We start from the raw sequence: 13,855 nt of genomic DNA on the forward strand, positions 1-13,855 counted from the left end.
GTAAAGCATGCCTAAGGCAGATGTTTCTAGGGGGTATGGGGAATGCTCCCCCAAAAATTTTTTGAAATGAAGGTTGCTTCTATAATCAGGTTCCCATAATCAGGGATGTGGGCTTTATGAAATTTCTAAATTGTTCTTGTCTTGAATCATGAAATTTGAACATAGTGAGGGTTAATGTTTTTCCGAACATTGCTTGAGCAGCCAGGTGCATTGACTGTGTGTAGAGCATCACCTGAGATGAGAGCATCAAATGTATGGGAAAAAGTGCAGGGGGAGGGACGTTATTGCAAGTGAGGAGGCAAAATGTTTATATTGCTCAGGGATTCAGTGAAAAATTTTAAGATATGGCATTCCAAGAATGGCAAGAAATGCATAATGCAAAATATTTATGGCATCGATAAGGAAGAACTTTCTTCTTAATAATAATGACCCATTGGTTGGATTTTGAATTTAGACATTTCCTTCCGTGTTAACAAAACAGAGGTGATTTATCAGCTAATGAACTGTGCTATTAAAAATGTCATGCAGAACTGTTATTCAGTGAACCTGGAAAGTATTCATAGTTTGCTGATATAGAAAATAAATTTTGAAAATTTTGAGCCTAAAATTATCCAAAAAATAAGAGCATCCAGTTCTCTTATTGAGAAGGTTGCAGTGCATGAAATATTAAAACCAGACAAGACAGAGTCAAATAATAGCACCGGTTTTGATTCAGGCATTTCTTAAAAACCAACTGTCTATAGAAAACTGCAACTAAACGTACTCAGTAAGAAATCATTCAAGAATTTTCTATCTGTATATGTCAAACTTTGTGTACATTTTCATGCATATAGAGCTTGCAATGCCTTTACATCTTTCAGTTGTTTCTCTATTCCTTTTCTGGTTTAGTTGTCAATGGCTGACCATGGTAGAGTAACAATTCTTCATTGATTCACAGCTTTCTCTGCATTATAGGATTCTTGGCTGTATCCAAGCACAAAAAATGAGGGGCCTAAGCTTCCCAACTTAACAAGGGGGGCTGTGCCCCCCCTGAGTCCCCCCCACCACTACATCCCTGACCATGATACATTGTATATTGCAAATCTGTCTAAAGCCCCTCCCCCCCACACTCTAAAATATGCTCCGGCGTCCCTGCAGGGTTCAGAAAACATGACGGATGACGGTTAAACGGCTGTGAGCCGGAGGAAGGTCATTCCACGATGCAGTAGTTTTGAGGAAGGCCAGTGCATACCTTTGACAAAAACATAAAAAGTGAGAGAAATTTACAGTTGTACTTGAACTTACCTTGAACTTTCCTTTAAAAGATAAATAGTAGATTCTGAGAAAGGCTCATAAAACAAACTTAATCCGTAGGAAAGATGGGGCTTTTTCAAAACACTACATCCCTGTTTCTGTCAGATAAATGCGCTATTTAGTTAAATAAAAAACCAACTTTTTTTCGGTTAGATGTGTTGCGGTGTCTGTCTTTTCTTAGCATTTTATATTTTACCGACCATTTCAACATCTCTGCTTAAAAAGAACGAGACTGGAGATCTAAAAATTAATTGGTGGTTATAAAAGGATAGAATTAGATCAATGTTCCTTGGCATAAAAATATAGATGTCTCCTTGGCATACAGCAGACTACTTGTTTGGTTTGCAGCATCAACGCCCAAAAGTGAAACCCAGTCGAGTGATTATGCAGGACGGGGAGGCATCTAGGTGAAAGTACATTTGGTTTATAATCTAAATATAGACAGTGGTCCCCCGGTTGCGGTATCACATTAAAATTTATAATAACTTGGTTATTAATACGGCGTGAAGGAAGGCAGCTGAATATTTGCTTGAGATTCTAGCACGGAGCTGTGTCGGTAAAATATTCGTCAACTCAACTTCAAAATGCGCGAAATAGTCCATCTTCAAGCTGGTCAGTGTGGAAATCAAATTGGAGCTAAGGTGCGAGTTTATGCCTTCAAATAATCATTCTTGTTATCACATCTAATTTAAACGAAAACTGTTTTCTATTTGAATTCAATTCCATATTTTGCTCCGTAGTTTTGGGAGGTTATCTCAGACGAACATGGTATAGATCCCACAGGAACCTATCATGGTGACTCCGATCTTCAACTTGAAAGGATCAATGTCTACTACAACGAAGCAACAGGTAAAGGAAGCCTTTTTCATGCGCAGGGCGACGCCCTTTCCTAGAAAGAAACCATTCTATGGCTGTTAATTCTCTCAGGATATCTTGCCTAGTCTTCTGATCTTCCTATAGATTCCAACTCATTCTAGTTTGAAAAAGCAATTGTCAATAAACGTTTTGTTGTCATTTTTCTTCATTCTTATTTGTTTAATTAATAGTTTGTACAAACTATCATTTCTTGAATTTTCAGGTGGCAAGTATGTCCCACGAGCCATTTTGGTTGACTTGGAACCAGGCACAATGGATTCTGTACGCTCTGGGCCATTTGGCCAGGTTTTTAGGCCAGACAATTTTGTCTTTGGTGAGGATTTCAATTTAGTTTATCGTTGATCTTTAGAGATTTGATCTGTAAAAGAAATCATGTCTCATTTCATAAATAAGTAATGAGAAATATCAACTCCTGCTGTTTTCCCAAAAGCGTCTTTATTCGTAATTGAATAGATTCACGAATTATGCCAGTTTAGAGTGAATTAATCGCACTTTTCTTCTTTAACAATGTCAGCGCATACAGTCATCAAACCAACGAATAATTACGTCATCTTTTAATGCCTGGAAATATATCTCTAAGCTATGACTAGAAAACCAAACAGAAGTAAAACAGTGATATTCCGAAGAACTAGCAGTTTGTTGTAGTGAAGATATTATTTGAAAAAACAAAATTTTGCCGATCAGATTCAGGATATCGTAAATTACTTAATATGCATTTGGCAAAGTTTAAGTTTACTTAGATAAGGATCTTCACTCCAAGTTTGAAAAACTCGATTTGCCAGTAAAAGAATTATCTCAGTTATTCTCGATTTTTCATCAAAAAAAATATCTGAAAAGCTGTGAGAGAGCGCTTCTAGTTAGAACAAATTTCCGTTACTCAATCATTGACTGCTAAAGCTAAAGTTTCAAATAGAATTATCACATAAAATACACGTTTCTGTTACCCAAAGCCTCTATTCTATATTGCAAACTTTTTATAGGTCAAAGTGGCGCCGGCAATAATTGGGCAAAAGGACACTATACGGAAGGTGCAGAGCTTGTCGATTCTGTACTCGACGTTGTCAGAAAAGAATCGGAGAGCTGTGACTGTCTTCAAGGATTCCAACTGACACATTCACTTGGTGGCGGTACTGGATCTGGTATGGGTACTCTGCTCATCTCAAAGATCCGTGAAGAATACCCAGACAGAATTATGAACACTTTCAGTGTTGTACCGTCCCCAAAAGTATCAGACACTGTTGTTGAACCATACAATGCGACCCTTTCCGTACATCAACTTGTAGAAAACACTGATGAAACATTCTGCATCGACAACGAAGCTTTGTATGACATCTGCTTCAGAACACTTAAACTGACCACACCAACATATGGAGATCTGAACCATCTTGTCTCAGCTACCATGAGTGGTGTCACCACCTGTCTCAGGTTCCCAGGACAGGTAAATAATTGCTTTAATGTACTTAAAACTGATTACTGTAATAACAACATTTCAACTTCAATGTTGATGATGACAATTTTGCTATTGGAGACACAACAAACTTGCTTTGAAACTTCAATCATTCTCCTTGATTTGTTTGAAATATTTTCATCTTGACTTTTACCCTATTTCAAGTCAATACAAATAAAAATTTCTCATCCAATTTGTCAATTTTTAGCTGAATGCTGATCTGAGGAAACTGGCAGTAAACATGGTTCCATTCCCACGATTGCACTTCTTTATGCCTGGCTTCGCTCCACTCACAAGCAGAGGCTCACAGCAGTACAGAGCCTTGACTGTGCCTGAACTGACTCAACAAATGTTTGATTCCAAGAACATGATGGCAGCCTGTGACCCACGTCATGGACGATACCTGACTGTTGCTGCCATGTTCAGAGGCAGAATGTCAATGAAGGAAGTTGATGAGCAAATGTTGAATGTCCAAAACAAGAACAGCTCGTACTTTGTTGAATGGATTCCAAACAACGTGAAGACTGCAGTTTGTGACATTCCTCCACGTGGACTGAAGATGTCAGCCACATTCATTGGCAACAGCACAGCAATCCAAGAACTATTCAAGAGAATCAGCGAACAATTCACTGCTATGTTCAGAAGAAAGGCTTTCTTGCATTGGTACACTGGAGAAGGTATGGATGAAATGGAATTCACAGAAGCAGAATCCAACATGAATGACTTGGTGTCTGAGTATCAGCAGTACCAGGAAGCATCTGCTGAGGAGGAGCAGGAGTTTGAAGAAGAAGAGGAAGAAGAGGCGTAAAATGAAGAATCTTCAGACATGAAACACTCTTATTTCTATAATTGTCTTGTTTCAATAAATCTTGAATGGATTTTTAACTGAAGTCTCGCTTCAAATTGCTAGTACACATTTTATGAATTCGCCATCTGGATAAAAGCTTATTTTTTGGTATGTAGGGTATTCAGATAAAAAAGTTAACTGAATTGAAAGCTTGACCTGAAGGCTGCTTGCTATTGTCTTCGAAGGTGATAATGTGTTCACCAAAAGACTGAGAAAAATAAGTGTCATGGCTTAAGCTCTTTTTAGGTACTAGATTACTTTTTGTTTTTCCACTCTGTCATGGATTGATAAACAAATTTGAGATTTTTACATAATTAAGTTGGAATGGATGTTGGTTAGTTGCTTGATGAAATGTCTCGAAATGCCAATATCATCGAGCATCTGTGCGCGAACAAGGGATATATAATTAGGAATCTGATTGTATTTGATGAATCTGTAAACATTTGTCAATGTAGTAATTATCAGGAGATTCCATAGTCTATAGAAAAATTGTAGGCCAAAACAAACATGCAAATTATCGAGTTAGCTTTATCATCTTTTCGGATGCTTGCTCATAGCAATTACTTAAAGAAACAAAAGATACAATATATTTGTTCATGGCTCTTTTCGTAATTTTTATATCTTATTATCAAGCTTAGGTCTCTTGCTTGGCAAGCCTATATACTTGCATTCGGAACGACGTCATATGTATCTGGTTGTAATCACATAATTCTTTATTTATAGAAACTATTTATAAGGACATACCATTCTTATTCTTATATATTTGGACAACAATTGGTCTTGGAGTTAAGAACTTTCTATTTTCTTTTGAATCAGCTTATTGTACTAAAGTAGGAAGCTAATAGTTTAAGAATTACTACTGTAAAAGCTGAAATGGTAACTATTGAAGGTTTTTGAAAGATCTAGTTAATACTTAATTTGCCGTTTTAGCCAATTCAGTTGATTAATACCGTACTGTTAAAACTTTACTTGCGAAAATTTTGTTGGGAAAAGCCTGTGAAAAAGATTTAGGTAACTGTTTTTCAATGTATTAAAACAGAAACATTAACAAGAATGATGGACCAAATTTAAGGAAGTCATTGATAGAATTCAAAATGTTTTCTAAAAAAGTTACGTAGCGTCAGATTAACCCTTCTTACAAGCTATTATTGGGAAAAATATTTTCTCTTTTTTGTAGAGATATTTTGATTGTGACAAGAGATCTAGCAGTTGCAAGGAAAAATGAACCCTCTGTTATAAAAACCTTTTATCTTGATTAACACTTTTAGGTAGCGTACAACTAGTAAACGGTATAGCTAGGAAATTCATAGGAGGGTTCAAAATTTTAGATTTTCCTACAAAGTCTAATGAAAACAATCTTTTGGTGGTACAAAACTTGAAAATGGCTTTGAAAAAAGCAAACATTTAGTAAACTAAAGCTTTTCGTCTGACACTCTTCAGAGTTTAAAACGTCAGAACATAGACCGAAAACTCTACGTTAGGAAATAATACCCAGTTGTGGATTAAAATAGGCCAATCAGAAAAACGAGCACATGACTGTAGGTGTAGAAGGTGTAGAAGACATGGGCCTAAACCAGAACTTGGAGGGTTATTTGGATGATGAGGAAGAAGAGGATGAGATTGAAATGAAAGATGACTTTGAAATCGAAGATGAGTTATAACTGTTGAGGCCTCACCTCAGAGTGTCAGACAAAAAGCTTTAGATTACTAAATATTTCCTTTTTTCAAAGCCATTTTAAATTCTAATGAGCATTTTTATTCTTTTCTATATTACATTACATACATTACATAAAGACATTAGAACTGAAATAAAACAGGAGACGATGTCATATCATTTATCTAAACTTGAGTGTCGTAAATCATACTAATCATAGAACTTTTGATCTTTACCTCTAAAAAATGAATTTTTAAGTACCACACCTAATTGAAAGAGACTGTCAATCTGATTCAGAACGACGGAAGAAATTGCTATATTGAGCCCTAAAGTCTTTCTTCCCAAAATGTAGCATTCAGATAAGAAATAAACATATAATTCTGACAAGGTCAGAAATTTTCTGGCAAAATAACTGTTTACTTTTACAGGATTGTGTTTCACCCCTTTGAGCATAAGGTTTAGCTACTGCTTGAATTTTTCGGAAAATCCTACTTGAAATTATCAAGATAAAGTGAAGAGTTTGTTAACAAATACAATCATTAAGCTACAAAAAGTACATGCTTCAAGTGAAGGTGTATAAAAATTAAAGAAAGATATGATAAACATTAAAATGATAACATCTACTTCATATGGTATGCAAGGGTGTTTTTATTTTGGTAGCCTCGGTTTTTATCTTTAAACCTTGTTGCTGTTGCTGTGTTTTCGTCATTTAACAACTTTGTAACAAAGGAACCCCATCCTTCTTAACCATACCCACGAATCGCAGGGCATATGTTGGATAAGAGGGAGGGGTATAAAGTTATAAGGAGTGCAAGAGCATTTTGGGAATTATTCGGGGGCTAAGGCTCCTTCAGGGGCTTCCGTGGTCCCTGAGCATTAGGAACTAGACCCTAGAGCATTTCAAAGTCCAGGATCCTTCTAAAGATTGAAAAGAAAGGATTGCATGAGCACGTGGCGAAGCAGAAGGGGGAGGGGAGAATATTTGTGTCCACCGATTCTGGTTGATTCCAAATTGCAAAGTTTAAAAAGACATCAATTCCATTTTCAACTTCATTTCAAAAATGCTTTAGACTTCTGTGTTCTCAATTTTCGAACTCAGATTCGGATGTAGAACTAAAATTTAGATCTGCATACACTCTTCTTTTTATAAAAATATTTTTACAAGAATATTCAAGCTCAGAATCATCCATTTTATTAAGAAAATAGCTTCAGGTTCAAAACTATAAATTCTAAAGAATATTGAGGGTGGGCAAAATTTATAGTATTTTTATAAAAAAGAGGAGTGTATCAGTTTTTAAGATGTTGCAATCATAATATCGACAACAAGTTAATTTTTTAAAGGGATTTGACTGCGATTAGCGGAGGTGAATAGCTTCACCCGGGGCAATTATTTTTGCGGTCAAATTTCTTCTGAATTTTCGAACGTTACTGAAAATTCAGTATATGTCTGTATATTTTAAAACTGTAGGGAAATTTTCTCCAGACTTGTATTGGGGTAAATGCTTGTCTGGAGCAGTGATGTGCCTAGACAATTTAGTTGGCAGGGGGGGGGGGGGAGTTGTGGGAGGTTCAGAAAAAAAGTGACCAACTTTACTTTTTTGAGCGATTATTTCTGCAAAGAAAGTTCATTAGCAATGAAATAGATGATCATACACACACTCAATGAAAACAAGTAAGAGCAAATGATGGCATGAAAGTATAAGGAAATTAATTTTACGGAAACTAATATTCTTGGAGTTCACGCTTCTTTTGAGCTTCTCATAACCATAATTTCAGCTTATAAAATGTCCTCTAATCTATACAATTTTATAAGAATTGAAGGGCAAATATGGCTGGAAGGCCGCTGAGAGGTTTCAGAGGATTTGGGGCAGAGCGGAAAATATTTGCGACCACACCCTTCAGATTAGCTTTTTAGCAGAAAATGTTTGCGAACACACCCTTCAAATTAGCTTAAAATGCATCTCAGAAAACTTCTTGCAGTTATTTCTTGTAGTCATTTCTTATAGTTGTTTGCTTGCTCCATATAGCAAGTTATTTGCAATATACTCTTTTTTGTACGAACCAGTGAATTCGAGTTCAGGCTGACTGTTTTTCAAAAATATGAGGGTGGATTGTTCTTAATTTTTTTTTAAATTGATAGGTTGTAAGCAGTGCGATTGCTAGCGTGTTGAGGTGTTCAGGCCTTATTTGCCAACAGAATGAGTGAGACAGCCTTCATTTGCCAACAGGTTTGAATATTCACCGAAAAAGAACCCACATATGGCCAAAAGTCCTCGTTTTTTAGATAGAACTTTGCCTCAGCTTGTCCTTAACTTGTTTTTAACTTTTGATCAATTTTAGGCTCGTGTTCTTATAAAATTGTTCTTATAAAAAAGAGTGTATTACAAAACAGAAAGTTGACTATGACCAACCATGACCAATAAAATGAATGAATTATAGGTTGAAATTTGGTAAAACTTCCTATTTAATGTTAAGGTTCCTGCTGCATGACCAACTTTCTTGAAGTCTGCAGACATTGGGGGGGGGGGGGGGGTGGGTGACGCCGTACAGCTGTACAATGAATTTTGATGTAATTTCCAAAACGAGACCGTATATCGAGGAGGTGATCTACCTATTAGAATTTAACAATTTTTTTCTATATTCACCGAATAATGTGGTTTCTATAACATAAAAAGATGGCTTCCTAGCAAGGATCACTTGTTAAGTGTCAGAGTGAGGGACCAGAGAGTAACCAATTTTGTCATCAACTGTTTGTTTGTTTGTTTGTTTGTTTACTAAAATGGACATTATCATAAATAATGGAATACATAATCGAATTTGTTAGCAAGAGATAAAAATACAATATCATAAAGTAAACTAGTAATAATTAAGGAACAGTAGTCTTCAAAGATGACAAAAAATAGACGGAAGCTTAAAAAATATAGAAAGATTTGATTTTTCTTAAAATGTACTGGTGATGGTATGAATGGATAAAGCTGAAGTAGCTGATGTTATCTTTAAAAATATCCCTTGGTAACAAGTACATGTTCGAAATATCGTATTTTTAGCAATCACCTGCTCATTGTATTGTCGTTTTTTGGGAGATATAAAACCCTATATATTGCAGCTTGTTTGAAATCAGTGATAAACTGTAAATATCTATACGGTTTTGTTTTTCAATTAGAACATATTTTTAATTTTTTTCTCTCATGAAAACCAAAGAGCGTTTCTAGTATTTAAACACTTGATATTTCATTTTGATTTCCATTATAAAGAAGCAAACGTACAACATAGGCCAAAATCGAAAAGTATTCACATTTCCCATGCTAAAGACACCATGCATATTCTTGCAGTACTCTGGGCATCAGAGCCACATAAATGCAGAGATTGAGTATGCCCAATGGTGGCCCCTCGGGGGAAGGGAGGTGGTGCTAGAAATTCTCCGATGGGAGGCTTGACCTTCTGACAGGGGTGGCTGGGCAATCGTAGGCAAAACTACATGTGTTCTTGGGTACAGTTTTAAAAGTTTTGTATTTGTATTTGTATTTTGTATTTGTATTTGTTGCTATCTAGCATCCGAATGTAGTTTTTAGGACACTGAGAAGCTATGCTTATCGAACAGTGTCCTGGTCTTTCCTCTCGATGTGACCACACCTCGTGATTCCTATGCCTGGAATTACAGAGAGCTGGCGACTTTCCCAACTCTGAGTTAAAGTTTGGTCATGTCAGGGACTCGAACCACGGACCCTTGAGTCTGTAGTCAGCGCCTCTAACAACTGAGCCATCCTCGCACCAGGTTGCTCCCCTTACTCCCCTAACTAATAAGGGCGTCACTAATGAAATTTTTTTGCTGATTGCTGTTTACTTTTGACGTTATTCAAGCTGAATTAAAGTCATACCAACTGACCTCAATTTCTTTCCCTTCTAACTGCATCACTTTGAAGTTTTGCTATAGTTCAAATCTTTGTGATAAATTTGACTGCTTTTTGGCTTTGTCTTTATTTCCTGATTTCCTGATTTGACTGCTTATTTGCTTTGTCTTTATTCCCTGATGCTGGGACCACCGTCTACAGAATAAATTAATAGCGATCGCTGAACTGTGAGGACGAGCGAGAAGAGAAGTTTGTTTTTTTTAAGATTTGCGAAATTATCTGATCCAGAAATATTTGCGGAATGCTGTTTATTAACTTTACAGATCCTGACTGCAAACAACAAGTAAGCATTTTCTTTTATACTTTTAGCTAAGAAACACATTGTATACAGATTCCTAGTAACCGCTTAAAGCGTGTACAGCTTTCCCTATATTGGCAAAAAGCACATTATGACAGGCAGGTAAACATACCTTTTTATTACTTTCAGCAATGATGTTTTAGGCTATTTTAGACCACAATTCAAATTCAACAACAAACTGCTACAAACCAAATTTTTATGAATACAACGATTTATTTTATACCGTATATTAGTTGCTTGGGATTCTTGATAGAACTTAAAAGAACTATCATCTCAAATACCCGTTTAAGTTGTAGTTTTTAAGTCGACGTTTTGGTTGAGGGAAAAATCACATTTTTGGTTTAAAAATGGCTTTGAAAAAAGCAAACATTTTACAACATACTAAAAGCTTTTTCGTCTGACACTCCTCAGAACATAAAACGTCAGAATAAGGGTCCTAAAGAACACGATGAAAAATATATACCCAGGTGTAGATCCAAATAGGCCAATCAGAAAAAACGTAATTTTTGAAAGGCTCATTTTTGGTTTAATAAGCCCCAGCAATGGATGGACACGTATTTGGCGAAAATCCCCCATGTAAAGTCAAACTGCTAATTTGTCTAAGCTACGGATAAAAACCTACTTCTTCCTACTAGTAAATTATAGGCTATTTAAATAATTACTACTTAAATGAGACGAGAATTTGTTAAATCTATACTCCGCTGCTTATGTCTAGGTGCTCTATCTATACTACTATCTAAATCTATACTACTTGTTCGATAAGAACGAGCGCATATTCAAGCTGGGATTTCAAGGGTTTGCATTAGGTTGTTGAATACTGGCTTATTTAAAATACAGACGACTGGCACCAACACGTGGTTAAACACAGCTAAGCTATTTTTAGATTTTAAAATGGCCTTCTGCATAACAAGCATATCCTCCAGGAAAAAGTGAAAAAATTACAACATACTTATATATTTTAGTCTTTTTTCTAATTCAACATTCTAGATTTTTGTACACTAATCTGAAAAAAATGATTGATTAATTCCCATTATTATATTTCGGCAACTTGGTAACTTTAATGTGTTTATAAACAATAATTAAAAACACATATACATGATCAGAAATTGTTCTTAGTGTGTGTATTTGTGTGTTTTTAATTATGGTTTATAAACACATTAAAGTTACCAAGTTACCGAGATATAATTTGTCATACAACACACGGGATCACATAAAATCCTTGGCCTAATAAGCCAGTGGCCGGAAACACAATTTCCATTATGTTTTAGGGTTAATTTACTTACATGCATGCATTCAAAATACATAAAGAGATTTGTTTAATGTTCAGTGACAACAAATGTATGATAAATCATAATTATGCCAGATAAACAAGAATTTTGTGCAGTGATAAAACCAAGATTTTGGAGTTTTGTCCTAAAAGTATGAATTTTACAATGAATACTTACATAATTTTATACATAATGAATCAAGACTTTATTGTTCAAATCAGAAACTGGCAACCTTTTTTACTCTGGGGCCAAACTCATGAAGTTTTGTACCCAGGAAGGGTGGGTTGTTCAAGAAAAGGTTGAGCAAAATTTAAGACAGATTTCAGTTGAAAACTATCGCCACAAAGTAATATAGAACTGCAATCTTTTTGTTTTAACAGGTAATCTTCCCTGGATTAAATGTTAGCTCCAAGTCTCCCGTATTTTGAAATAGAATGTCAAGAGAACATATATTTCCCCAGCTGGCTGTACTGCAATTTTAATCTGTCCTGTGCTACTGGTTGAGCAATTGTTGTGACTGATTTCCTATGACTTATCTACCATACTACATTTAAGCATTCTAAATATCCTGTTTATAATTAACAGTATCCTAAAAAGTTGTATCTAAAAGGTTTAATATTAGTCTACCGTCAGATCTAGCGTCTCGCTAGCATGCTTGCTAAAGTCAGGTCTAAAGCTACTAAAAATCATGCAGTGGTGCCTCTATTTTTGATGTTTTGATGCTTTTCTCTTGGGCATGAACTTCGATGCTTCGATAGTTAGATATGCAAATACTTCATGTAGATTGGAAACATTTTCAGCTAGCTTTTTCTATTAAGACATTCTTTTAATTTTCATTTCTGCCAGAAACAAGGGCCAGCAGAAATTGGCAGCACGAAGTTCCTTTCCCTGGTTTAAATAAACAACTTCTGTCAGGCCTTCGCCCTTTTTCTACTAGCATTAAGGATCTTCCTTTGCCATGAAAAAAGTTTAGTTACACAGGAGTTTTGCCTCGGGCCATTTTCTTTTCATTTAAAAGACATTTCCTTTGCCTTGAGAATAGAATTTTTCCACAAGGCTCTTCTCTCAAGCCTTAGCTCTATCTATTGATGTAAAAAGCTTTCCTTAGCCTTGAAAGAAGTGGAACCCCACCAGAGTCTTGGTTTGGGCCTTAGCTCTCTTTTGCTCATATAGAAGACCGGTCCTTTGCCGTAAGTAAGCGGGGCTCTATAAGGTTCTAGTCTTGGTACTGTGCCACTATGTAACTCTCTTCTGATAACACTGTTGAATAAAGCGCTGCTGTGGGCATTTGTAAACGCACAGTTTGAACGTCTTATGAATGGCTACAAGTTTCCTTAAATGTAGTAAAATGTCATTCACTGTTCAAATGTTGTCACAAAATGTTAAGTCATGTAACCAATAATAGCCGAGTTTTCATGACACCAGGTTGAGCCCCCGAATGACGTCTACTTTTTATCGTTGCTAATAATCTCAATCAGAAGAACCCAGGGCCAATGCCATGAAAGAAAGTCCCTCGTGCCCTACTTGGCTTCAGAAGTACGCAAAGATAGGTGGTACCAAGTAATGCTCTTGATTACATGATTGTTAAGCGATGAAGTGATTGCTTTTGCTAAATCTGGGGCTGTTTGTTGCTTCGTAATTTAATCAATTTTAAAGATTGAAATGCACTTAGAAACTCCGTAATAGTTTGTTGGATCTGGTTCTTCCATTATAAAAACTAGTTATATTAAATTAAGATTTAGTTTTTCAATTGCTTGTTAATCATACATTTGCTACTTATCCTGGTTCCTATATCAGTTTAATTTCTTTAACTAGGCGATATGCAAATCAGTTTTATTATCTAACTTCCATACATGAATGAATAAAGTAATGCCTTTTTAAGAACAAAGTTAAACTGCACTTTCTAAGCAATGTTGACATCACAAATTGAAGTAAAGCACCCCAAGACCATATTAGCTCCCTCGTCACGTGAAAAATCAATGAGATTAAGCTTTCACTAAGTCCAATTGACATATCTGTCCAATCCATGATAACGGGTTTAAGATTAAATAAAGTCAAAAACGTATGAACGATATCAGATTCTCTTGAAAACCTTTTGTTTACATCTTGTAAGAAGCCGAACAAAAGAAAGTTAGAGAAAAGACAATATTTGATAGCATTTAAATGCACTCTAGATTACTTCGGATTTCGAACTGAAAAGCTGGTAGCAAATAAGGGGGGTTGCATATGCATTGATAAAAACTGTTTTTAACCCTTTCGGG

At 35.7% G+C, this 13,855-nt stretch overlaps 1 protein-coding gene across 1 annotated transcript; it reads left to right on the forward strand.

Annotated features, from left to right (window-relative positions):
• The first annotated feature begins 1,778 nt into the window (after positions 1-1,778).
• On the forward strand, positions 1,779-5,529 carry LOC135690724 (tubulin beta-4B chain). The gene is made up of 5 exons (XM_065208364.2): positions 1,779-1,934; positions 2,034-2,142; positions 2,372-2,482; positions 3,150-3,607; positions 3,825-5,529. The coding sequence occupies exons 1-5, from the start codon at positions 1,878-1,880 to the stop codon at positions 4,422-4,424; spliced, it is 1,335 nt and encodes a 444-aa protein (XP_065064436.2). The 5' UTR covers positions 1,779-1,877; the 3' UTR covers positions 4,425-5,529.
• The last annotated feature ends 8,326 nt before the right edge of the window (positions 5,530-13,855 follow it).

Source organism: Rhopilema esculentum, chromosome 4 (genome assembly GCF_057945365.1).
Source record: "Rhopilema esculentum isolate cy_ngs chromosome 4, ASM5794536v1, whole genome shotgun sequence".
Classification (NCBI taxonomy): Eukaryota; Metazoa; Cnidaria; class Scyphozoa; order Rhizostomeae; family Rhizostomatidae; genus Rhopilema; species Rhopilema esculentum.

What these genes read in the sequence shown, in the direction of transcription:
- LOC135690724 (XM_065208364.2), top strand. Translation starts at nt 1,878, where the DNA reads ATGCGCGAAATAGTCCATCTTCAAGCTGGTCAGTGTGGAAATCAAATT. An exon ending in GAAATCAAATTGGAGCTAAG is followed by an intron (nt 1,935 to 2,033) that starts GTGCGAGTTTAT and finishes TTTGCTCCGTAG; the next exon opens with TTTTGGGAGGTTATCTCAGA. An exon ending in CTACTACAACGAAGCAACAG is followed by an intron (nt 2,143 to 2,371) that starts GTAAAGGAAGCC and finishes TTGAATTTTCAG; the next exon opens with GTGGCAAGTATGTCCCACGA.